Below are 26590 nucleotides of genomic sequence, written 5' to 3'. Positions count from 1 at the left end.
TATTTTGTAATCAACAAGTGTGTAACCCCGGTCAAAGTTTGACACTTCTCTGGCCATTATCTCCGTAACCGTTCAACTTTGGACATAGGTGTTTTGGGTTATATCGGCATACTTTAACATAAGGAACACCCTCCCGAAGTTTGGCACATTCCTCCTGGGACACCCTGTATATATATATTGAAACAAATCTTACATACTTAAGTTTTAAGTAATCTGACATAATGTCTTCTTATGTTTAACAAATGTTGTAAATAATTGGTTAATTAATTTGCTATGTTCAAATTGTCGTGTCCGTCTGTTTTGCAGATTTGTACCTTATTTTACACTTCTGTCAGTAGCTCAGACTGTACAACATCGAACAGTAGCGTGATCAGTGAATTGGAAATGAAGTGCGGCCTAATTTTGGTACCATCACCACATTCACCTTGTGTTACTGATGAAAACCTCAAAAATTCTCAGTCAAGAGGGTGAGTGATCCAGCTGAAATTTGAGCCAGGCACCTCCCAAATACAAATCAGAAAGATTACTGCTTTCTACAGCATTCATCTCACAGTACAAACCTGTTTCAAATCATACCAGGCATAGAGGAGGCGCATCTAGTCTACCTAAGTGAATACACGATCACTGGTAGTGAACGTTTTGGTCACACACCTGAATCAGGTTGGAAGATAGATTCAGGAACTTAAGGCTCCCAAAAGTTTTGAGTGAGACGGTTGGGAACTCGGAAATGAAGTTCTCTGATAGGTCGAGAAGTTCCAGGTTCTCTGCTCCTGTAACACAACACTGAATCATCATTCACCTGTTGCATGTGTGTTTCTTATTTACCTAATCTCTCTGAAGTTCTGAAGTTGAGACACAAGCCACTGAACTGGGATGGCATCACTGGAAGGCTTTCATGTGAGATGCCGTGACCGAGTTACTTGAATAGGAACCCCATCCTATTTAGCCTTTGTGAACCGCATACTAGTTCCACTACATCTAAAACACTACACGGCTGTGTAACTCATTGTCAACATGTTCATTTATTAATTTGTGCTTTGTCAGTGATTCAAACCATATAAATTTGACAACTATATTTAAATTTGAGTTAATATTTCTAATCACTTAATTATTTCAGTCTAGTATTTGCTACTTTAACCTTTAAACGCCAGACTTTTGAAATGGTAGTAAGCTTGAGCTGGCCAGAGTTTACTTAAATGCCTGCTGCTGGTGCACGTTTAAATGCTCGATGTTACTCTGAGTTTAAATGTCCATTCCTGTTAGGGCACTTAAACAATTTTAAGCATTGTGATTAAAAATGCTGCATCTAACATAATTTTTATGATAAATGAATGGTATTAACTTTGTTTGTATCAGCAAAGAACATAGTGTCGCATATTATAACAGAAGATTTGAAAATTTTTGTACAAAGAATTATACTCTTTTTTCAGTTTTTTCTTTTAATTTTGATACGTACTGCAAAATTATTTTCCCAGTTCTTCACAGAGTTGTTCTGCATTACAAATTCATTTCTGTTGGTAACACTTGACAAATTTTAGCAGACCCTGGTGTCATAAAACAGATGGAAGCAATAAAATCATTTGGTTCTCTGGTGGGAAAATTTACATCTTGTTACACCCTTCAGATTCTCGAATCTTTTGACTAAAGGACAGAAGAATGAAAGAATGGCTATTGAAGGAAAAGAGCTAGAGGAGACTCTTCTTTAGTGCTAAGACCTTCCGTTATAGCTGCAAGAGATTATTGCCCTTTCTATGGTTGTGAATAGACAGTTGCATCATGGCTTNGTGTGCACGCGCTTCCACTAGCGGAGTTTAAATGCCCGACTGCACAAAACGGGGTACTTTGGCCACAACAACTATATTCATCACTGGCACAGATGGGGCACTTCGGACATTAAAGGTTAAAATTAAATTTTCTAGGAAAGAGAATAATTTTCTTTGCAAAGTGCTTATAAATATGCAATCTGAAGATAGAAATTAGATCATTTTGCGTGATCTTCAGTTGTGCTTAACAGACACATATAGATGGATATAATTTCAGTGACTATCTGATGTTTGAAGTTACATGTTAAAAAAATTCTCCATTGGATTCAGTTTGAAATTTTATGACAGTCTCAGGTGATAACTGAAAATAGTCTATAGCTCTGTCCTATAAGTAACATGGACCACGTTATGAAGCAGAGAAAGCCACTGCGACATTAAACACATTAAAATGACACGTGTATGAAAAGAGAAACAACTTTTATTAATGCTATACTTCACTTCTGAAAAAGGTCCATAACAGACTTTAAATTTAAAAGCTCCCTAAAATAACAAAAATTATAGTTTATTTTATGGAATTTGTGCTTTATAGACGTTTTGTTTATGTCCAGTTACTCAGTTTATGTCAAACTTCTGACATTAAAAGAAGTCATTACTTTAAGTCCCTGAATGAATGTATACAGCCATAAACTTAAAGGTGTTTTTCTCATGCACTGTGTGTGAGAGTGTTGGCCTCTGTTGAAGACAAAGTTCAAATGAATTTGGAGTTCAAGTGCACATGTCCATCTCTATAGTGTAGGATACAAAGCATGATGGGTAACAGCATGAACATGTGGGTCATACTTAAGACTTCAGATAATGTTATGGCCCAGCTTAGAAAATGTAAACACATTAATAAGTGTAGATTTTTACGATTTATAGGCACAACATAGTTAGGTCACAGTCCAGATATTTTCATCACAAGAGCATCAGCTGGCATACAAACCACAGTCTTCTTTCTGTCACAGGTTCCTGAAATCACCTTCATTATTATAACAAAAAGAGTATTTGTAGCCAAGCATAAATCTGACTGAATTTCAAATACATGAAGTAACAAGTTAATGCAGTTAAGATAAACAATTACTAAGTAATTGGGATACGCGGTAGTGTAGTTGGTTGAGGGGCTATGCTACAAGCCAGAAGGTCGCGGATTCAAGTTCCTATGAGGTCATTGGATTTTTTTTAATTAACCTAATCCTTCCAGCCGTACTATGGCCCTGGGCTCAACTCAGCCTCTAACAGAAATGAGTACCAGGAATTATCTAAATAATTTTTCTGGGGAGTAAAGCGCGGCCGGCGCATAAGGCTGACAACCTTACCGCCATCTTTGAGCCGACTGTCTAGATCAGGCATGTCCAACGCGTCAATTGCGGGACGATTTTTGGTTGATCTCATAGGCCTATAAGGAAATTATACATGAAAAGCATGTAAATTAACTTGTAATATAATATGATTATATTCAGATTTTGAAGGGATAATACGTGTTAAAGTAGTCTGTACTTTCAATGTATGTTGCTTTTACATGAAACATCATGTGTCTTGTTATTTTTACCAATATTTTTGCTTAAAGTGAGGTACGATGATAGGAGGGGGTGGTAGATCACTGGTAGTTTTAACACCAAATAGTCGATCACAACATGTTTGAAGTTGGACATGCCTGGTCTAGATAATGTGGGACCCTCAACGTCTCACGACCCTATGGGCCTTCACGGCCTGGTACAGGCATACCTTTACTTTTTTATTTTTTTTACTAAGTAATTATTATAATCGATTTTTATTCTGAGAATCATATACTGTGGGCGAAATTGAGAGTTTTTAATATTCAAGCACTTGGTACATATAATAATCAGTGTGCTTTAAAGAGCTAAGAATGTGCATACATGCTACTCCCTTCCAGTTTCATGAGACTCCTTGAAGAGGAATGGAGAGGGGAGGGGAGGGGAAAGAAAGAGATTCATTTGCTTACCATGGAAGACATCACTATTGAAGCGAATGAGTCGATTGTGTGCGAGGTATAGGTAACGTAGGTGGCTAAGACTGGCCAAGGAACGAGCCTCCAGTGTGACCAATAGGTTGTGACTGAGGTTCAGGCTCTCCAATGACTTCTGGGACTGGAAGGCTGCTGTTTGCACCGTGCCTGCACAGACAAAATTTATTTATCAATGTCAGATGCTGTAACATGTTCCACAGACCAAGGGCAAATAAAAAGTAACTGAAAAATTCATTATTTTCTCTCTTGATGAACTGTAATGCCTAGTATTCATGTAGAAGTCCATCAACGTTTTGGAGGCATGTGCTTCCCCATTTTTAGAGTTGAACAGTAAGTTGAGCAAGAAACCAGCAAGAAGCAGATGGCTGGCATGCTTACCAGGGGAGTCAGAAAACACTCTTTGGCGAGTGTTGTAATTTCAGATGTCAAGTGTCTGTCACAAACACACATGTGGGCAGCAATAAGTCATTACAGACCTAACCAATAGCTCCATGCCACAGGGTCCTTCTTGAGAAGCTAATAGTTACTCAACTATGCAAGGAGTAGCCGATATATTATGAAACCCTTAAGTTCATTGCCATTTTCACAAGAGCCAGCCACTAGTCTCTATTCAAAGCCAGATATGCCCAGTACCCACCTTCCCATAATTTCTTTTAGACATTTTAATATTATCTACGCATTACAGACCCAGTACTTTATGAGGGTTAATTTAATAATAGAACTTAATGACTATCTTTTAAATGTGCTTTCCTTTTATGTGGTCAACTTCATGTGAATTGGTTGTGAGTCAATAAAAACAATATGCAGTCATACCAATGCGGTTGTGTGTCAGGGAAAGCACCTTGAGAGCCCGTGGTCCGTTCAGCGAGGAACTGGGCACAGCAGTGAGACTGTTGCGGTCCAGAAGTAGCTCCTAGAAACATTAAACATTCTGTATTATGTTGTATTTCTTTCATTTTAGAGCTTTTAACAATGATGTATTTAGTAAGTTGACTTGTTCAAGTGTTGCAGCTGTAACAGTATGAATGCAAATGAATATGAATATGAATGAATATGAATTGCAGATATAATTGTTAAGGTGGACACATTTATGTCTCAATAACACTTGTAAAATTGGAAATGAAGTGCCTCTAACCTCACAATTGAACACCTGCTACTCTTGGGTTCTCTTGGTTAGTAATTTTCAATGAGAGTTAACAGTAAACAGTAATGGTAGGATATTAGCCTCACACCCCTGACCAACTGGAATGACTGTTGCAAGATTCACTCTTCTACTCTGAAGATGGAGGCAGTAAGTTCTTCAGAAACACTGATGCACATCTGCCTGTTCCAGAAGACAGTAATCTTCATAGAATAACTATTTGTCAGCTGTTGATTCAATGTGCTTAACCCTTCAGCATACAGTGATAACTATTGGTGCAAACTGCTTCAGCATACTCAGGCACATTGTGTTTTGTACGATTCTTAGGTTGAGGAATCATAAGGAATGATGATTTCCTAAGGAGCTTTAACTGACTGGTCCTCATAATGGATATCAGTGTATACTACTAGGTGTGAACAGAGTTTTTAAATATTGTTCATGTCACTTGCATGCTTGATGCTTGATATATTTATCTTCATTCATACTTTTGCATCCTGTTGTGTACGTCACTATTGTGTAAATTGGTCCATCGATCACAACAATTCTACATTTCAATACGTAATTGATAGGCTCAAATGTCAATAAAAAACAGTTTATTAAGATGTTCTTTTTTGCTACATATTTTGGCCATCATCAGGTATTCATAAACAGTAAAATATATCTATGTTAATTACTCAGATGTGTGGGCAATGAATCCATTGCTATTAGTCTTGTCATGTACAAGTTTTTATATGGGATTACAATATTTAAATATATTGAAATACTTATCTAAATTAATAAAGTTTATTTTAAAATTATTATTTTTCTAATAATAATTTTAGTATATGTTAGAGGTATTTATGGGTGGGATGGAGTAGGGACAATGGTTTTGCCCTTTGTGGAGACATGGGTGTTATACAGGTGTTCACTGCTGGTGCTAGTGGTTGTATGTGGTTGTTTTGGGTGAAAACTGGATATTTAGAATTTTTTATCCTTTGGCATAATGTTGAATATTATGGGAAAGAATAAGAATATATTGTGAGGATGAAGTTGTGTTATATATTTTTATAGTAGTTTCCTTGTGTGCGTACTTAAACTTTTAGACATTCTGTTGTGGACTTGTTGTTGTATATTGTTATGCTTTTACATAACTGTGGGTTGAGATCTGATGTGGTGTTCTGTTGCTTAAACTAATACGAGTATTGATTCTGAGTTCCTGCTCTGAAGAATTTTATACAATATCACAGTGATACTCATATTTTCTGACATACAGTTCGGTCACATTTTATGTGAATTTGAAATAGCGAGATATAAAATATATTAATAAAGTCTCATTTTATGTGCAAAGTTTGAAATTAAGAAAATCAATGAGAATCACATATGTGCTTCAAAACTTGTCTTGCATTATGCGAGGTCTTCAGGAACGCACTCTCGCATAAAATGCAACCACACTATACTAATTTTGCCGCTTGACAGAGTGTCACAGAGAAGCACACAGGCTTTATACTGTAGCAGTGTTATATGTTGGCAGCCTTGAAGGGTGTCTACCTAAAGAATATAAAAATCTTATGGAGGGATAAGTGGCAATACACTGTGGTAACTAACTGCATGTTGCAGAGTTCTTCAGAAGTTGTCAATCATTCAGATGGTTAAGAAATTCCCCATATTCTTTGGAAATCAAAGATTAATTGTTGTGTTCAAAACAGTCTGACATTAGGCCCTAGTTTATCAAAGACCTCACACTACTACATTTATTTAAAATTTATTTTAACGTTATCCTCTTATCTATACATTGCTATCCAAAATGATATCATCCCTCTAGGTTTCCAAAATAAAATTCTATACTTATTTCTTTTCTTCCATGAGCAATACATGTTCTATCTTCTTATTGTCTTCCTTGAGTTGATTACGCCTGTAACATTTTGTGAAGAGTACAAAATTCTGAAGCTTCTCATTATGCAAGCTACAGACATCTGTTATGTCATCTCTCTTAGGTCCATATATTCTCCTCAGCACCCTCTTCCCATGGACCATACAACAGTATTCTTCCCTTTGAGTAAAATAACCAAGTTTCACACCCATATAAAACAGAGCTAAAATTATAGTTGCCCATGCCTAATCTTTCAGGTTTCAGAAACGATGTAGAATGACAAATATTTTGAACAAAATTGAAGCATTTCTTAATTTTTTCAGGTTATTTAATGACAGTATACGAACTTCATTTCTGCTTCAATGACACATCAAACCTGACAAAGATTATTATAATCAACACCAGATGATATTACTTATTGTTCAAGGTCTACCTCATTCCTTACTTCATAATTAATATATACTTCCCTCTGTTATACTGATATGAAGGAAAACAAGGGATAGACTTCGAAGAACCACGAACCATAGCCTTCATATTTGCTGTTTGTGGTCAAACTTGTTGATGACTTTTATGCAGGAGTTGGCCTATTCTGACACTAAGATTACTCATCTTCTAAAAATTACATATTCTGTGGGTGGCCCTGAACACTGACAGATATCTTGTGGGTGAGTCAGGAGAAAGTTAGGCTAGGCAACAGAATTCTAGGAGGGGAAGTAAACTGACTGCTCTGTTCCTCTGCCTAGGGGCGCCACAGTATGACAGTAGCATAAGTGAAGTGTGGGCATACATTCTCAAACAACGGCATGCAACAGTAACATGTAATGAACTGACATATAAGCTGACACAATGTGGCAGTTGCTTAGGGCCGAAACATGCTGCAACAGTAAAATAAAATGTGATTTTAATGACATTTAGGAAATAGTATAAACGTACTTCTTTTGGCTTATTTTGGACTTCACCCATCATCTGGTATGTAAAAGACAAAAGACGTCTTCAGGTGGATAGGGAAGGATAAACCTACTCAGTTGGGCCCGTTAGAAAGAGCTAGTCTCAATCACTGGAGTGATTGAGGTCCAAAATAAGCCAAAAGAAGTACAGTATACACCATCGTCAGAATCCTTTCAAGTCTGTCCCAGTATAAACGTAGCTGTAATAACATTTTAAAATAAGATAAAAGTTAATTTTGGATTAAAGACAGAAACAGGTGGAAGAGTGATACAGTGTATATTGCTGCACTGAAAACTTTATATTATATTTAAAGTACATTATTGTTTGAAGCAAATTTGTGGGAATATCTTCAGCTAAAGGAAATAGAGCTTGGATAGCTCAATGAATGTAGGCTATTGGTTTAACAATATAAACTCGTAGAGTAATTTAAATGTATGGGGGGGGGGAATCCAAGAGTTTCATGACTAAGTATTTCAGATAAAATGCCAACAGATGTCACATATAGTAATTTTAGTAAAGGACAGAATTGTTGACATTTAGGCACAGGGACTGTGAAAGATGCAACATTTGCCACTGTGTGAGAACAGCAGAGTCCCATACCTGAAGGTTGTCACATCCCTTGAGAATGCCTTCCTCAATTCCCTTGATGATGTTACCGCTGAGATCGAGGAGTCTGAGGCGCCCTAGTCCATGGAATTCACTGCTAGAGAAGATGGGGTTGAGGTTGTCACCTAGCAGGTTGTCTGCCAGGCGCAGTTCTTGCAGTGTTGTCTGCAGTCCCATCAGCAACCTGTAACATGGACACAGTGCTTCTTATCTTGGCCAGCCATTAGTGTTTTGCACGTAATGGAGCCTTATGCGGGCATTCACTTGCTAAGGACATCCATTCATATTGATTCATGTACACTGAATCCGAGGGAGCCGGTATTGCAACTGGCTGCGGCCTGGGTGACTGAGAGGTCGGAGTTCGAGTCCTGGTAGGGTCAAGAATATTCTCTGCTCCGCAGCGTCCAGACCGGCTGTGGGATCCACCCAGGCGGGCACATTTTCCCCAGGGGTAAAGCGGCCGAAGCGTTAATCTGACCACTCAACCTTCAACTAGTGCCGAGGCCAATAAAACGTGGATATATACAGCCACTCTTCCGTATGTGTTCATTGTATAGTGCTTAATTAGTTAAGCACAGGGACAGTTCTACCTTACATTGAATTCGAGATGCTTAGTCTCAGCCAGTTATCGTGTCAGGGTTTTCGTGGTATTATTAAAACTCTCAAGGCCTATTCCAGGATAGTGCCTTAAATTACGACGGAATTGCTTCATTTCACCACTTAACAATTTATCATTCACTATAATTCCACCGACCGTGTTAATAAATGGAGATTGCATTACGTAGAAATGACTGAAGCCAAGATCTTCATAATATTTATTAGAATCTACTCCTTATTAACAAATAAACATTTAAGCGCCAACATTAAACTTACACTCCATAAAGCACTGATCAGATCGGTAGTAACTTATGCTTGCCGGGTCTGGGAGTTAACGGAAGATGCACACCTCTTAAAATTGCAGCGCCTACAAAACAAAATTCTCAACACCATTTGCAAATTTCCGAGGTGCACACCGGTCCGCGATCTGCACACAGCTTTTAGCCTTCCGTATACGTGTATACAATTATAGAACAGAATTGTGTAGGCGACAAGCAGAAGTCATACGAAATCATGAGAATGAACATAGGACATACACAGGAAATACAAGAGGCTTAAACTTGGCCGTAGTAGCATAAGATACGTAAGATAGTCATGATCTGCTTTGCAAAGCCTGTGCTGACAAGGACTTGAATATATAGCGCAAAAGGAAGAATTTTCACTAACATGTTATAAGTGGGATACGCACGCTTAGCCAAGCGTATTCATAGGAGATAAACCCATCTTCTCGTCAGAGAGGACGTTACGTAAGGACTTTTACCGCAAGAGTTCAGTTGGAAAAAAGGAATCTCTGGTCGTGAGTCTCAAGGGGCTTGACGCCAAGACGAACTGATTGGCGGTGCGTGCTGTGAGTTGTGAATTCAAAGAGTGAGTGAGAGTGAGAGTCAGCAGAGTCACTCTCCAGTAGAGGGGAGTGACTAGTAGCAGTCAGACCCCTCCTCTCGTCGAAAATGAGGCACCGTTTTAAAACACGCAAAAATCTGGAAAGAACAAAAATACATGTATGATTATGGGTCCCAAGGGAGGAGCCGAAACCAAGAATGCGGACCAGCAGAAATTTACTGGACTTAACTACTAGTCAGTCGAGAGAGAGTCTACAGTCTACTACAAAAACCCACGGTGCATTTGAAGTTCTCACAAATGCCTGTCTTCTGAGCTCTGGCGCCTTGTTTTCCATTACGTCGTGAGCTGTTACCGGACTACACGGCGTCATATCCCACAAAACAGGATGATAAATGTGAAATTTTCCATGTGCTTAATTACTTAAACACCACGCCACGAAGACGTATACGAGTGGAGGTGTAGCTCCACCAATGTTGAACTCGAAACTAGACGGAGGGGAGTGGTCAGCTGCACGTCCCTGCTACTTTACTCCCGGTACCCATTGAATGAGAGGAGGGTGGGTGGGTCTGGACCGTCTGGACGTTATGCAGAAGACAAGAATCTCTTATCCCTGCAAGAAATTGAATCCCAAATTCCTCAGCTGTCCAGCCCGTAGCCCGTCAGAATTACTTTACGACTGGCGGTTTACCGCCAATCAGTTCGACAAGCCCCTTGGGACTCACGACCAATTTATATATATATTTTCAAATGAACACTTGCAGCCATAGTCCTTACGTAACACCTTTTGTGACAAGAGGCTTTGTCTGCCGTTTACAATTGCTGCTGGTCCTCAGCAGCGCAGTCATTCTCAGGTCCGAGTTCCGCGGCACTCACGAACACATTTTACTGTCTCAGATTCGAGACTCCCCCAACCTGGAGGGCGGGATCCTCGTATTAACATCCCCCAGGAACAGGGTGGCCCAGTTATAACCCCAGGCACTTGGTTCCCTTTTCGTCGCCTCCTACGTCTCGCAGGGCTACGGTGGAGGTATTCGACTCCGCCTTCACATGGAACACGGCACTCCATAAAAACGCACTGTCTTGAGAATGTCTTCCTGTGTGTCAGAAGGAAGACCTCACCTGTCTGTAAGCCTCCGGAGAGAGTTGCCCGAGAAGTCGAGCGACCGAAGCGGGAGGGAGGAAGCTGTGAAGGCCTGTGTGGGCAGCGACTGGTGACCCGCCCAGCGCTGGCTGAAGGACACGACGGTGGAGCTGTACGGCAGGGCAGGAAGGTCTCCAGGGAACACCACGCGGTCGCAGTCCATGATGATCCCGTCCTCCGCTGGGGAGCAGCGGCACGGATACCTCAGCTCCCAGTGGAGCTCGGAGCAGGGCACTGCTTGCCCAGTTACGGCTCCCAACAGCAGCAGTGGCAGCAGGCAGCGTACAGACAGCGGCATCCTAGCCACTGCAGTTGCCGCTGGAAAGGGACACAGATACCTGGAGCCAACAAATATTGATACCAAATTGTATTTAAGCATCAGTTTAATCACTTGGCAAGAACTGTGGAGCCACAACAGCCGGCCGTTACTAGGCAGCGCCCCGTAAACAGGAGAGGAACTTTTTTTTTCTGCCGATGGCTGTGCACGCAACAGTGGAATACCTCATGCCATCGCTAAGCAACAATTACACTGCAACAGAGGAACGGTGTTTTCGACTCAGTCCGTGCCTAAATGTTATAAGCAGGGCAAGTTGGGAGCCAGGTAACCGCTGGGGTTCAGTTGTTGTGAAGCTGGTAGCTGAGGCACGGGGACGGCTAGGGAAGACAGAGAAACCTTTATGTACGCTGCAGTGACAGGCGGGGCGGTAATGACGCCATCCTCAGTGAGGTTGGCCGAACCACGGCTGTGTCTTTGGTGGGGACGTATCATGGACCAGGGATGCGTTGGGACACCTCCTCGTGGTCCCGCCGGGCAACGGCAGTCTTGGGGGTCTGGATCAGTATGACCTACCGCGGCTGGCGGCCATGCTCCCATAAAGGGCAATGGCTTTATGAGTGGAGCCTCCCACGCGGCGGCATAATGACTCTTGTGTGTCACTACGGAGTACCCGGGACGAATGCGGGAGAGCACTCCTATGGGGTAGCTTCGGCTATTTGAGTTGTCTCCCTAGAGTACCGATAAGGTGCCGCGAGCCTTTGGGCTCAACACTCTAAAATGGTTTGACCAACCCATGCGGAGGGGTGGAAATGGGGGAGCTCTGAAGCAACCCCAGGATGCCCTGGTCGCAACCTCATGACTAACTGGTATCGCACTCCCATTTATCGTCTGGGATACCCCTCTCCTCCCGAACAGCCACTCTGAATTCACTACAGGACCAAACAACCTAAGCCAAGGTGTGAGGCATCGTGCCGAGGGCTGCATGGCACTGGGGTGGTAATTAGCCAGTGTCTTAAACGATCCCCTCGGGGGACCAGGCAGCACCCCGCTGTATCTATGCCTTCCACCCGTATGGAGCGCTGCGTGTGGTGACCTTTTAAATCCCCATAACTCGTGGGACCAAAATGAAAGGAACCAAACTAAAAACTGGTCGTAAGGACCTTAAACTGAAGAGGGGCCCCCCTTAAAGGGGATCCCTATGAGAAATGCTTCAGCATGGGGCTGGAAGCTCTGATGAACCATTGAGGGGCCCAGTTGCAACCAGCGAACCTGCTGTCGAAATTTCAGCCAAAGGCAAGGATGAACCAGTGGTTCAAAGCCTGCCAGAGGTAAAATAAAAAACTACTCTCCTGGGGGTCAGTAGTACTAACACAGCACTGCAGGGAGCTAGTACTTCTAACATACCTGCAGCAGGAGAATATCCTTTGCACTGAGTCATTCTGTCCACAAAAAACGCACAACAGAACGCTGATCTCCGGTAGTATACTCCTCATGCACCATCGCCATTTTGACTACTGAAACTAGCCTCTGAACATGCGCATGCGCGTTGCTACCTAGACTGTCATGAAGCTGCACTCTACTGTTACCTAGTGATACACATAGAGAACCTATTACGTCCATTACAACAGTTTTACTTTAAAGAAAGCAGTCTTCTGGGATTTGGCACCGTGTATATGTGGTGTTAACCGACGTTTCGGAGGAACGTATCGCCTCCATCTTCAGAGTAGAAGAAAAAATATAAGAATTCTGCAAGCGGAGAGACCGTGAGAACCGGTATAAGCAGACTGTGTGAAGATGGAGGCGATACGTTCCTCCGAAACGTCGGTTAACACCACATATACACGGTGCCAAATCCCAGAAGACTGCTTTCTTCATAGTCACCGCCGTGAAAGCCTCAAATCTTACACAGTTTTACTTTAATTTGTGTCCTACTTACTGACTCTCCCTGGTATAAAATAAGATTCTTATTATCTGAAAATTAACATTACAGCAACATGAATATTTGAGGTTATATTTTAGAAAGGCGTGAAGCCATTTTTAGGTACGCTTTATATGGACAGCAGATATGCTCTGTTAATATGTCACCTTAGTCCCTGCAAGCTCTGAGGCTCTGGACTTGGCCACAAGGCAGAAGGTGATGGGGACCCAGAGTTTGGTCGTTGTAGCCCTGAATCGTGACAGTCACGGCCCCCCTGATCGCTCGAGTTGCAAGAAAGGGCCACGCCCGTGTCTGATTGTTAGCGCATGCGTACACAATGACTCCTTAGCGAACTTTCGAATTCACACGGCGAGCCTAAACCGGACAAATACAAAGTTTCTTGAGAAGCTGATTGTTGCTGTTTATATGAACATTAAGCTGCACATTGCCCATTATCTAAGCTACATTCTACACAGGTCGCGCAGCTGATTAGGAAAGTCTCCCTTCATTGTACCCAAAGGTTGGTTGCCGTGGCCACTGGTACCTATCCCGAGCCCGTTGAAACCAGTCACCATGTTTCTTAAAGACAGCTTCAATATTCCTCTTCCATCTATGCCTATGCTCCAATGGTATCTCCTCTTCATAAAAGAAAGTAAAGATGTAAACCTATCCCTGTAACAGACCCTGGAGGCCCACAGGGTTGGGAGACGTCGAGGCTCCCACATTTTCTAGACAGTCGGCTTGCAGTTGGCGGTGAGGTTGTCAGCCTGACGAGCCGGCCGCTCTTTACCTCCAGCAAGATTCCTGGTATTCATTTCTGTTGGAGGCTGAGTTGACCCCATGACAATAATGCGGCTGGAAAGATTAGGACAATCGAAAGATCCAATGACCTCATCGGGAATCGAACCCGAGATTTTCGGGATTATAGCATGGTGCCTCAATCAACTACGCTACCGCGTACCCCCATATATATTGTCACATGATAGAGTGACTACAGACGGTGTTTTGATTGGTAATTGGATTTATTGACCACTTACAGATCGTAACTACAAGTAACTACAGCGCTCTCGCTAATTCACGCACTCTGCAGTTTATAACAGCAACAGCTCACAAGGAACGAACCGCGGCAGTCCTCTAACTGACTCACTCACCAATAAACTCACTCCACTGCACTGCACGAACTGAACTAAGTTCGGTCGGTCGCGTTATATAGAATCGGAGCGGACCACACAGAAAACACCGCTTCCAACGGTTCTTCAATTTTTGCGAGCAGGCTGCTGCCTAGCAACGGGTCTATATGCCACAATATATTATAATCACTTCGCATTCTAACCTATGCAGTTGGTACAGTATCATTAAATAATTTCAGGCCCACGTGCGTGGAAAGTAGTGAATTCACACAGTAAAGTAGAGCAAAGTACGTGTATTCATTCATTCATCAGTAATCTGTCAGACGACAGGTCCACAGTCTCTTCCAAAACAGTTCCTCCACTTAATGCGATCTTCTGTTTTTGGAAAGAGACTATCCAGGAAAAGTGATAATGTGGTAGTTTTTCCATTTGCTTTCCACATCGCAGTACAGCAGCCGTTCAAACCACTCTGGTCACGCCTGTTGCTATACGAACTTGAACCATCTCGAGCATCATTTGCTCTGTGCTTCAAGTCGCTGCTGATGACGCTGCTTCCGGCATCAGTTTTTGGTGTCTCTCTTCGTCTGATGCCTACCCTTTGACCTGTCCAGCAAGGGAGGCCCTGCCAGTAGCTACGCTACCGCTGGTATAGCTCTCAGGGTCCTTGGCATGCTCAAAACCCCTCACCACGATAAGATGGAGACACCAACGAGGGGGAAAGTACGTGTATATGGTAAAGTAATTATAAAAGAATTCAACAATGCATAAAATCGAGCAAGTGAGCCCAACTGAGTCTTCTGACTGGTGTTCGGGAAGTGCTAGGTTCGAATTCCCACCGGGATACCGTGTATTCTAATTGAGTTTTCGGTAGTTTTCCTTAGTCCTTTCCAGGAAAATGACTGGTTTACATCTTAAATTAAACCACGACCAGTTCCTTGCATATACAGTGGAACCTCGCTTAACGAGCACCTCTCATAACGAGTGATTCGCATAACGAGCAAAACAAATTGTGGGGGGGATGACTCGCATAACGAGTGACGAGAGGGGAAGTCCCGAATTGTGCGTTTGCTACATCAGTCTGTGTTTAGCACTCGTTCCGCTAGCATCTTAGTGTCGCTTGTGATCACACATTTTTCCAAACTTGTGTTCAGACATATTATTTGTGCGAAGTTTAATAACCCTTGCAAAAATGTCCCTGAAGAAAAAGCCACAAAAAACAGCCATAAGAGAATAAAAATAACCGTAGAAATGAAACGTAAAATCATTGAAAAGCAAGAACGAGGTGTGAGCGTGGCTGATCTAGCGCGCACATACAATCGGTCTACATCAACGGTTTGCACGATTTGGAGTTGCATTGTGTTTCACAGCAAGAAGTTGTGGAGGAGAGTTTGCCAGAGGAGGAGGAGGAGGTAACAGCAAAGCAGCAATCTTCTGGCACAATAAGAGAAATGCTAAAAGCATGGGAAACTATTGCATCGTACATTGAGAAGCATCACCCTAATAAGGCAGTGCCTATGCGCACTACAAATCTATTTAATGATAATGCTGTGTCGCATTTTCACCAAATTTTGAAGCATCGGCAAAAACAAATGTCTCTAGACAGCTTTCTAGTAAAAAAGAATTAGATATATATCATAAATAATAAACTAATTATTTCGATTTTTTTTGTTTTCTGCAACTCGAATTCGCATTCCAGGTTGGTTCATTCCGCATAGAAGAAAAGATGAAGATGATTCACGCTCCTTAACAATGTATACATAATTTTCTTTGAATAAACGTTATACATAAAATTTTTTGAGTATTTTTTCGGCATGGAACGCATTATCGTATTTTACATTAATTTATATGGGAAAAATTGTTTCGCTTAACGAGTGTTTCGCATTACGAGTAAGATTCTGGAACGGATTATGCTCGTTAAGCGATTCATTATTGAATCTCATCCAACCAACCGACCTCCTGTTACTGACAGCGTCACTAAATGGCCTACGAACACAAAGAAGCAACGCAAAGGCTAATGAAATTACAGAGTGTAGGCTGGTGCGCAAGCGCGTACCGTGCGTAGTGCTGGGGTCAAGGTTGACGGAGTGAAAGTGTCTGATACGTACCAGATAAGCGCATATTCGCAACTTCCATGATAATTACAAGGGGAGAGCAGAAAATGTGGATGATTCGTGGGACGGATGAAACGCCTTAGGCCACAAGAGGCGTCCATGAGGACAGCTGTCATGATGCGAAGTGCTGCGGTGGCCATGTGGACGGATCTGTCACATCCAAGCATAGCAGCAAACAACACCCCACGCGTCGCCTTGTAGTCCGTTCAGACTTAACCGACGTTTCGGAGGAATGTGTCGCCTCAAACTTCAGGATCGAAGAATAAACAAGAGACGTGCTTTCTCTGCTCGCTACTATAACCGTCCCTCACTCACCTTCCTTGCCCCTCTACTTTCCTTTGTCCTTTTTCTGTTGTTGAGCACCAGCAAGCTCAACTGTGTTGGCTTACAATAATTACGGGTTTAATTTAGGATAATGAGGTAAAGGTGATGGGTAACTACGTAGTTCAGCTGTTGGTAGAGTTGAGATTCATGTTCTAGTTCTTCATACAACTCCTCCTTGATGTCATTAATTTTATCTTCTGTTGGGGCGTGAACATTCATAACAATGATATCACACCAGCGACCTTTTAGTGTTATATACGTATACGATATCCTATCACTAACGAACTCTACCCTCTTAACTGCTGATACGATTCTCTTGTGTACGAAAAAGCCTGTACCTAATTCATGATTTTCATTCTCCTTTCCATAGTGAAATGTATAGTCTCCTGCTGGTGCGATGCCACCTCCGGCCCATCTGACCTCCTGTACTCCCGCTAAATCTAACTTATATTTTAAGATTTCTTCTGCCACTGCCCTGAGCGAACCTGCCCTATACAAACTTCTGACGTTCCATGTAGCAAATCTCATGTCCATTTTCTTTAGCTTAGGTCGTTTATTCAAGGAATCCGTCCAGGTTCGAGGATTCTTGAGAATTTTCCTAACAAAGTTATTTTTTACGATGAGGAGTTGTTAGCCCCACGCCCAATCTCCAAGCTGAAGGACCACCCCTTGTTGGCTGTCCGCGAATGCTTATTCATTATATTCGCAGCTTTCCTCCATACCTTGAGGACGTCTCCTCCATCCACAAGCTGAGGACGCGCCATTCCGTGGTGACAAGGGACCCACCTAACATGGAGCGCACACCCTATAATAGTTACTTCAGTCAGGGAGCTCGACCAAATCCCCTGCTGAGAACGGCCAGGCCTGAAAACGGGATAATCCTCTCCAGCAGGAGGAGAGATGTCTTCTTGTCCAGCATTCAGAGAGCCCAGTATCCTACCAAATGGATGCCAGAGGCCCCGGTCCCCGGGCGGGAGATCAGTCGAGGCGTGAAGCTGCCCACTGATCTCCGTTACGAAGTCAAGGCTACGAGGGGAATTAGGCTCGGGGACACATCTGCCGTACTGTTACAAACACATGGGCGAGGTACATTCCTGACCGGAATCCACTGTCTGTAGGTCCTGGCTGGAGGGTCGATGTCCTCTGGAGGTCGGTGTCAAGCGTCTGCAAACCGAGGCTTGGCTCTTCGTGGGAAGCAGCGCCTTTCGTGGCTGTGTGACGCACTAGGTAACGGGCCTTTGCTGTGTCGCGCTGTATGGCTCGCGAATTGTATGAATATCTGCTGGACACTTGCGTTTTCGAAGCTGCTGATCCATGAAGATCATTAATGAATTTGTCTGTGTATCTGCTTAATCGTCTGACAGATCTTGTTGAAACTGGATTTGGAAGTTTTCTGACTAAACGTTTTGCTGGAAAATTCTGATATTCAGCCTTGTTGCTCGTCAATAAAGCCAACTTTATATTTAGTTACGTAGTGTGTATGTGACTGTAGACGGGGTTTGGATTGGTGAATAGATTCCTCGGCCACTTATGCGCACGACTCGGAACTACAAGCAATTACAGCGTCAACTCTAATCTCCACATTTTAAAGTTCACTAGAGCACACAGTGTTTCTGCTGCTAGACGTTTCCTGGTAAGGGGTCCAACAATGGCTATTCCTCTGTTTCCGGCTCAAGCCATCTCTTCACAGACTCCCGTACAGAACCCACTCTCAAGTGACCAATCCAAACCTCAAAGTTATAACATCTCAGCACGGGCCACAGAGAAAACACAATTGCTCTATTGTTTTGTGCGCGCATGTTGCGGACGTTACCTAGCAGCGGCCGCTGTTCGAAGAGTCATCGCTTAGCAACGGGTCTATACGCCACAGTATGTCCATGAATGATCTTGCCCATACATCGCCTGAACATTTACCCAGATTTTGTGAAGTTTCCTATGGAAGGCCTTCGCTAATAGTTGTTGGATAATTTGGATTTTCAGTCATACTGATCCACAGTAAAAGCCGTTTACGTAACACCAAAAATAGACTTTTCGTGTATGTCATAAACCGCCCCACAGACTTCGCTGAAATTCAGTCTATACGGCATTCGCCAAACGTCGCTCGATAATTCCGAAACTTCGGCCTCATTAGTATACAAAAACGCCTGGTTTGCATTAGGCATTCCTCATAAACTGTTTCGCAGACTTTGTAGGAAGTCAGCGTGCAACACGCTCGCTGAGTGTTGCAGGAGAACACCGAATTTGAACAATATTAATACAAAATGAAGCCTCATCTACGAGGGTAAGTCAATAAGTAAGTTACAAATGGATATAGAACTTAAACAAATAAGAGTACTGATTTGAACAATGCTTTTATTTCTCAACATAATCTCCCTGTACACTGAGGCACTTGTCCCAAAGTTTCACAAGCCCCTGAAAACCAGAAGCATAAAATTCTTTGGGCTGCTGTCGGAACCAGGCGTGTTCACACGGCATGGCCTACCTCATAATGCATGACAGGTTAGATTTTCACAAAGTCTCTGCATGTTGACCCCACAACACAAAATGCAAAGAATGGCTCTGGCATTACAGCATCTCGATCACTACCATGATGAAGGACACGATATGCTAGCCCGAATTGTCACAGGTGATGATTCTTGGGTTCACCATTACCAGCCCGAGACAAAGCCTGCGTCAATGCAGTGGAAACATCCTGCGTCGCCTGCCAAAAATGTTAAGGTGACACCATCCTCCAGGAGAGTGATGTTCACAGTCTTCTGGGATCACAAAGGCGTACTGTGCTCACCGCATTCCAGCCTCAAGGACAAACTGTAAATGCCTAGTCCTACTGTAACATCCTCAGGAAACTTCATAAGGCCATTCAACGGAAGCGTGCAACCCGTCATGCATTGTGAGGTAGGCCATGCCATGTGAACATCCCTGGTTCCGACAGCAGCCCCAAGAATTTTATGCTGCTGGTTTTCAGGGGCTTGTGAAACGATGGGACAAGTGCCTCAATGTACAGGGAGATTATGTTGAGAAATAAAAGCATTTTTCAAACAGTTCTCTTATTTGTTTAAGTTCTATATCCATTTGTAACTTACTTATTGACTTACCTACGTACATTATTCCACTTAACTCACAAATCGTTTCACAGATTTGAAGCGCTTCTGACATGGAAGGCTTTCACCAGTACTGATACTCAATAAACCCCGGTTTACGTAACGCCATAAATGGACTTCCCTGTGTATCTCATTAAGCATTTTGTAGGTTTTGTTGAAATTAGGTACGGACGACTTTCACTAAAAGTTGCTGGATAATCCCGATTTCAGCCATATTGATCCATAATATAGCCTGGTTTTCATAAGGGAATAAGTGGATTGCCCCCATTTCTCTTGTTAAAACTGATGTGGGAGTCTTTCAGTAACTTTCATTTCTTCATTCATACTCGTATTTTTTGAAAATGTCTTTGGCAGTTTTGCAAATCACATTACAGTGTAAAGGCTTTCAAACCTTATTAATATTATTGTGGCGTACAGACCCGTTGTTAGACAACGACCGCGAAACAAACAAGACGACAGCCGTTGTTAGGCAACGGCCCGCGCGCATCAATAGATGTACTGTTGGAAGCGGTGTTTTCTATGTGGTTCGCCCTGGCACTGTATCACTCGACCGACCGAGTTCAGTTCAGTTAGTGTAGTGCAGTGCAAGGAAGTGAAGCGTTGGTTGGTAAGTTACTGAAGTAGCCAGAGAACTGCAGTTCAGTCATTGTGAGCCGATGCTGTTAGAAGATGGTAGCTGAGACACGGAGATTTTTTGGGAACTCAGAGTAAGACGTTGAAGCCGTTACCAGACAACGACTGGTGAAGACAGCAGGCAATGCGTGCTGTAGTAAACAGCAAAGTGCGTGAATTAGCGATAGTGCTATACTCGTAGTTACCTGTAGTTACGATCTGTAAGTGTTAAATAAATCTAATTATCAATCCAAGCCCCACCCTTAGTCACTTATACAAGTGACAATGTTGTCACGTGACTGACTAGAGACGGGATTTGGATTGGGAATCGGATTTATTGAATACTTCCAGAACGTAACCACAAATTACTACGACAGTCTGACTAAGTTACACACTCCAAAGATCACTGTAACTACAGCACACACAAAGTTTTCCTAGTCTTCACTAGCCGTTTGTTGGTAGCGGCTTCCCAAGTTGGATGTTTGCCTTCCTCTGGGTTCCCGAAGTGTCCCCGGCCTCAGCTACCAGCTTCTCACTTCTCAAACCTGCAACTCTCAACCGACTCAACCAACTCCTCAGTCAGAGTCAGGGGCAGGGTTACTTTACGACTGGCGGTTTACCACCAGTCAGTCAGTCAGTCTTGGCGCCAAGCCCTTGAGACCCATTTTTTAACGTTGAAAACGTTATTACGAGAGGGTGCAAACGGATGTAGCCGTGAGCTGTAACGCTTGTGCAGCCTCTACGTAACCGCTGATAACTCAAGACCTGTGGCGTACCTCGTATTAAACGTTATATGTAAATGAAAGAATAAAGATTGATTTATCCAAAAATAATGTTTATTTTATTCCCAAAATAAAACTGTACACTGTTTAAACAATTGCACAAAACATGCAATAATTTTCCTAATTTTACAGACATTCAACCGCCTGCCACGGCTAAACTGTAAGAGATGGATGCGACATATTGAAAGTGAAACACGTTGACATATGCGAGCTTCTCAAGATTTCAACCCGTTTTGGTCTGAGTTTGTAACAAATTCAGTTCCTCTGTTTAGAGAATGACGCAATCCTGGTAAAGCGAGAAGTAATTAATGGGTTCCGGATTAAATGAAGCGATTTATTGGATATGCACCAGGCGGAACTACAGTTAGCTGTAACACAATCCTACTGTAACTACGAACCATGATAACACTCTAAAGGCTACTGTAACTACACCATATAAATAAAGATTTCACTTCTGGCTTTTCTGACTTCTATTTGTCTTCGGTCGTATTCTGTCTGCTGTTGGTCAGTTTTCTCCCTGAGGTAGGTTTAGGTTCTGGTCGAAACGTATGGGGATCACGTTCTTAGCCGTTACTGTCTTTTGACGGTTCATGGCCGTGTGAACAGCCTTTACATATTCGTTATAACGGAAACGTATCTCTATGCAATTCATTGCTTCTTCCGCGTACTGTAGCAGTGAGGGTGGGTCACCATCAATTAGTGAAATAGATCCAAATACTCCCAACATTTCGCTCGCGGTCACTGAGAACTTCCGTAAAATCCTTGCATAAGGCATGACGTGAAGTGGACGCAATTTATGGGTGTGAGTGCGCGGACTGGCTTTCATTCACCGAAGCGAAAGCCTCGCCTTGCAGACGGACACTGTGAATGGTGTTAGTGAATGCACGAAACACGCCGAACAATTCCACGTACCAACTCGACCGCGACAAAGTAAATGAATCGGAAATCTGTAACAATTGTGTGTTGCACTTCGCAGTACTGGATTCGCGGGCTTGTCCGTCGGCTGATGTTCCTGCCTTTGAGTGCTGGCTTGTCGGAACATAGGACACAGAACAAGATCCAGGAAGCCAGTGGTACTGCGAAAATTATACGATGTTTCGGAGGAACGTATGTCCTCAAGCATCAGGTTCAAAAAGTAAGCCAAGCAAGAAATTAGCAAGAAGCGGGATTGGCGCCTCATTCGCTTTTCTTAGATTGAGGCGATACGTTACTCTGAAACGTCGGTGGACTTCCACCAAATTACAGGGCATTACACAACTGCTCATGAGAGCCTCTGCGAGAACATCGTGTCCAACAAGTAACATTTTTGATGCGTTGGCTTCCTTGTGTTCAATTAGCCCGCAAATCGTTAAGGTTTTAGAGTATGTAAGAAATGCATAACAAGAATTTGTGGGGAAACTAATCGCGTAAGGCGCTTTCACTGTAATTTGAATATCTGATATGATAGTAGAAAACTTTAGTATGGGTACATATACGTAAAATAATGCAGTTTCGGAGGCTTCAGTTTTGGTAATACTGATGGGAGTGCTTTATGAGTTACAGCGTTGAGATGGTCCCAGAGGACATGAAATGCATACCAAGTTTCAGGAAGATTCGTTCAAGCGTTCAGGCAATATTAAGGTTTTGCCTCAGCAATTTGAAATGCCGTAATGATGGTATTACTGATGAGAACGATTTATGAAGTGCGCCGTTGAGACTGGCTGAAGTGGCATGAGATATGTTGTAACCGTTCATCATAATTTCCTGGACTCTTTTAAATTAATTAAATTTTTATTAAGATCACGTGAAATACATACAGAGATCCGGCAGACAGCCAACTTTTACACTCAGAAGTGACATAGTTCAAGTTTTGCTATGTGGACAGGAAGTAACATCTGGTACTTTCCTGGAATTCTGACAGTTTCAGCAAAGTCGGAAAGTCTTTGAGAATTTGAGAGCTGACAGCTTGGAACAGCGATAACTTAGAAGTGGGACGGCCGGAGCCTCATACCTGATCGTAATGCATCAAGTCGCTGTCAACCTTAGCGTCGGGTCAGCATCTGCCAGAATCACATAGCAAAGCAACATGATTGGAAATTCAAAATTTAGGGAAACTCCTACTTTGAAAACTTAACCAATGGCAAAAGTGGAGGAGTGGATTTCTCTTTGACTCTGTGGTTCGTGGACCTCAGGATTCAGAGAGAGAGAGTGAGTGCATTCCACCTCAGGGAGTCTTCATTCAAATTTGGCCAAGTCAGACACAAAAACAGAACTACGTCACTTCGCTAGAAGTATTACAAGCTAAATACAGTTAAGTGTAACTATTAGAGTTTCCGTTGTGTTCAGTGAGCTGAAGCTAATTAAATAATTACTAAGTGCAAACGTCTGAAGTGGTGTATGTGACCGTAGCGTAAGAATGTTCCTGCCCTGCCCGAGCCAGACTCGTAAGACCCCGGGATAAGAACTCATCTCTACCCATTAAATAGCAGAACCCAGCTACTCCCGTCTTTCCCTACTTGCGAGACACGTAATGGTCGTACAGGAAACGAACTCCCGCCTACCAGCACCAACAACCACAATTCTCCTCCTTCCCATCTCGCCATCCACGAGAAAGAGGAAGGGGCCAGGCGTCCAGACACGAGGTGCAGGTGAACCGCAACACCGGAAGTCGGTTATGTGGGAAGAATAAATATAATCACGCTCCTTTTAGAAAGAGAACAAACAAAGCTGCCCTGTGCTTTATTTAGTTACTATGGCATGAAGATATGTCGACGGAGTGGAGTTGTAGCTCCATATATTCTCAACGTCGGATCTAGATTGACTTAACTCTATTACCGCTATACTCCCGGGGGAAAAGCCCCCGATACCCAATGGATAGGAGACTGGGTGGGCCGAAAAGCTGGGCTGGACGCTATGGAGAAGAGAAAGTTCCCTTGCCCCTGTCGGGACTCGAACCTCGGTCGTCCAACCAGTAGTCCGTCGCTATACCGTCTGGGCTATCCTGGATGCGCGCGCACGTGTGTGGTTACGCGACGCGATGTGTCCGTACACACAAAGGTATCTCCGGAGATCAGCCCCGCTGGGAGATGTGTATGTATGGCCAGGCAATGCGCAGCGCGTACTAGTAGCATTCCTGAATGCACCATGCTGACCTCCGCCACTTGTCTTGTAACGCCACATCCCATCCTGTTTAAGAGCTGTGTACTGTGTGGAATGTACTGACAGTGAAGTGAAAGTCGGCATTGGTTTGTGGCAGTTACTGCTTCCTGAATCAACAGCAAGCATTGAAATGACTACTCGGCCTTCCCCTCTTCGTATTATTACGTGTTTGCAGTGACTGTAGACGGGGTTTGGATTGTTGACTCGATTTATTGACTCACGACTCGTGACTATTCTTTAGAGGTCACTGACACACACAGGCTAGTGTCCTCACTCGATTACAGTCTCCAGTATCTGTTTCCTAGCAACGGATTTTAACACAGAAACTGTAACAGTCTCACTGGATTACACACTCCAAATATAACGCATAAATTCTTCTCTTCACAGCCGGACTTTCAACTGGGCACTCTCGCAACTAACTAGCTGCCCCAAACCGTCCCGGTTAAATCATCCACGGCACGGACCACATATAAAATACATGTACAATTATTGCGTTCGTGTCTGTTGCTGCGAGAACGTGTTTATCGAGCCGTTGCGTAGAAACGATTCTGGTATATCTGCCTGTCTCACGGTCGTTACATAGTGACGGCTTTACACGCTACAGTATTGCCACATGATAGAGTGTTACTATAGACGGACTTTGGATTGGTAATCGAATTTATTGAACTCTTACAACTCGTATGTACAAGTAACTACAGCGCTCTCGCTAATTCACACACTTTACAGTTTGGTAGGGCATACGCTTAAAGTCTTCTCAGCCTGCTATGTCTTCACCAGGCGTTGTCTGGTAACGTCTTCCAACGGCGGATGTCCCTCTTCCTCTGGGTTACCGAACTGTTCTCGTCCCTCAGCTACCAGCTTCTGAAAGTAGCAGCTCACAACGACTTTACCGCACCGATTATCTGACTACTTGCGCAGTCACAATGGTAAACTTTTGAGGTTCGTTCCGACTATAGCATATGTAACACCGCCGAAGCGATTACTGAGTACTCCTAACTTGCCCTGCTTATAACATCTCGGCACGGACCGCACAGAACACACCGTTCCTCTGTTTAACTGTTGCCGTGGAAGCATGCTTGTTTGCGCAGCCGTTACTTAGCAACGGCTGTTGTATAGTCGCGTATTTCTCGGCTGATGCCTAGCAACGGGTCTACATGCCTCAGTATTGTTAGCGTTAATTTTTTCACACATTCTCAGACTCCCTTTAAGACCTACTTCTGTACAGGACACTATAGTGTAGAACACAGCAATGTCTGTAGGGGAACTCGGGACAGTTTGTTCGTGGTCTACTTTCCGAAACTTTCATTGCATCATGCTGCACAGCGTAGGATAGTCGTATGACTCATGAACTGGAGAGGACTTGGAAGGAAACGGTCGTGGCCTAGTCGGACGACCATCCTACCATTTTCATCGACGGACGGAGTAAAACTACGAAAGATCGCACCAGGGTAGCCGGCACCTAGGCCGAAATTCGAACCGAGCACCGTCCGAACAAAGTCCCTGCTCAGTAACGGAGGCAGTGTCGTCCGCCAGTGTACATTAACATGCATATTCTTTGTCCGTAGTTTATTAAACGGCGCAGTACCAACTGCTGGGTTCAGATCAGTGTGACGACAGTAACGAAAACACTTCTGGAAATGCATGTACAGCTATACTTCCGTGAACAGAAGAAGCTTGCGCGTATTAAGGCGAGAGGCAAGTATCTTCAACAGGACCACATTCTCTGCCCATGACCGTAAGCTCTCTCTCTCGTAGAACCAGTCCAGAGGCTTCATATCCAGTTCTCACTGTCGCTACAGCATGAGAATCTCAAACAGCCTTTTATCGAGATCACTGTCTCCTGTAGTCTGATACAAGTTCGCGGAAATTAGGAGGGCGTACTGGCTTCATCTTCAGGGTCTAGGGGTAAGACATGGTTCCTGCTGTCACCGTACAGCCTGACAGGGACCTGCAGCAGTGTGCAGAACTGCACTTCTCGTGACTGTACAGGAACATTTTATAGCTTACTGTAGGTGTAGAGAGGCTGTAAAGCTATTTAGGTTCCTGCTGTCACCGTACAGCCTGACAGGGACCTGCAGCAGTGTGCAGAACTGCACTTCTCGTGACTGTACAGGAACATTTTATAGCTTACTGTAGGTGTAGAGAGGCTGTAAAGCTATTTAGGTTCCTGCTGTCACCGTACAGCCTGACAGGGACCTGCAGCAGTGTGCAGAACTGCACTTCTCGTGACTGTACAGGAACATTTTATAGCTTACTGTAGGTGTAGAGAGGCTGTAAAGCTAT

The 26590-nt window shown here is 43.3% G+C and overlaps 1 protein-coding gene across 4 annotated transcripts in view; it reads right to left on the bottom strand.

Annotated features, from left to right (window-relative positions):
- The window catches only part of LOC111868150 (protein artichoke), a 45996-nt gene that overhangs the window by 7552 nt on the left and 11854 nt on the right, over positions 1-26590 (bottom strand). For 2 of the 4 annotated variants that reach the window (XM_023858577.2, XM_033752942.1), the window contains exons 2-6: positions 10893-11252; positions 8328-8517; positions 4603-4702; positions 3766-3936; positions 652-770 (exon numbers count right to left, since the gene is read on the bottom strand). In XM_023858577.2, coding sequence (XP_023714345.1) covers positions 652-770; positions 3766-3936; positions 4603-4702; positions 8328-8517; positions 10893-11212 — 900 coding nt within the window. In that variant the 5' untranslated portion in view covers positions 11213-11252. Of the gene's footprint in view, positions 1-651; positions 771-3765; positions 3937-4602; positions 4703-8327; positions 8518-10892; positions 11253-13276; positions 13338-26590 lie in introns of those variants that run through there. The other 2 variants (XM_033752941.1, XM_023858575.2) reach the window with 2 other exon arrangements.

This window comes from Cryptotermes secundus, unplaced genomic scaffold, assembly GCF_002891405.2.
Source record: "Cryptotermes secundus unplaced genomic scaffold, Csec_1.0 scaffold2757, whole genome shotgun sequence".
Taxonomy (NCBI): Eukaryota; Metazoa; Arthropoda; class Insecta; order Blattodea; family Kalotermitidae; genus Cryptotermes; species Cryptotermes secundus.
This window is presented reverse-complemented; position numbering and strand designations above follow the sequence as displayed.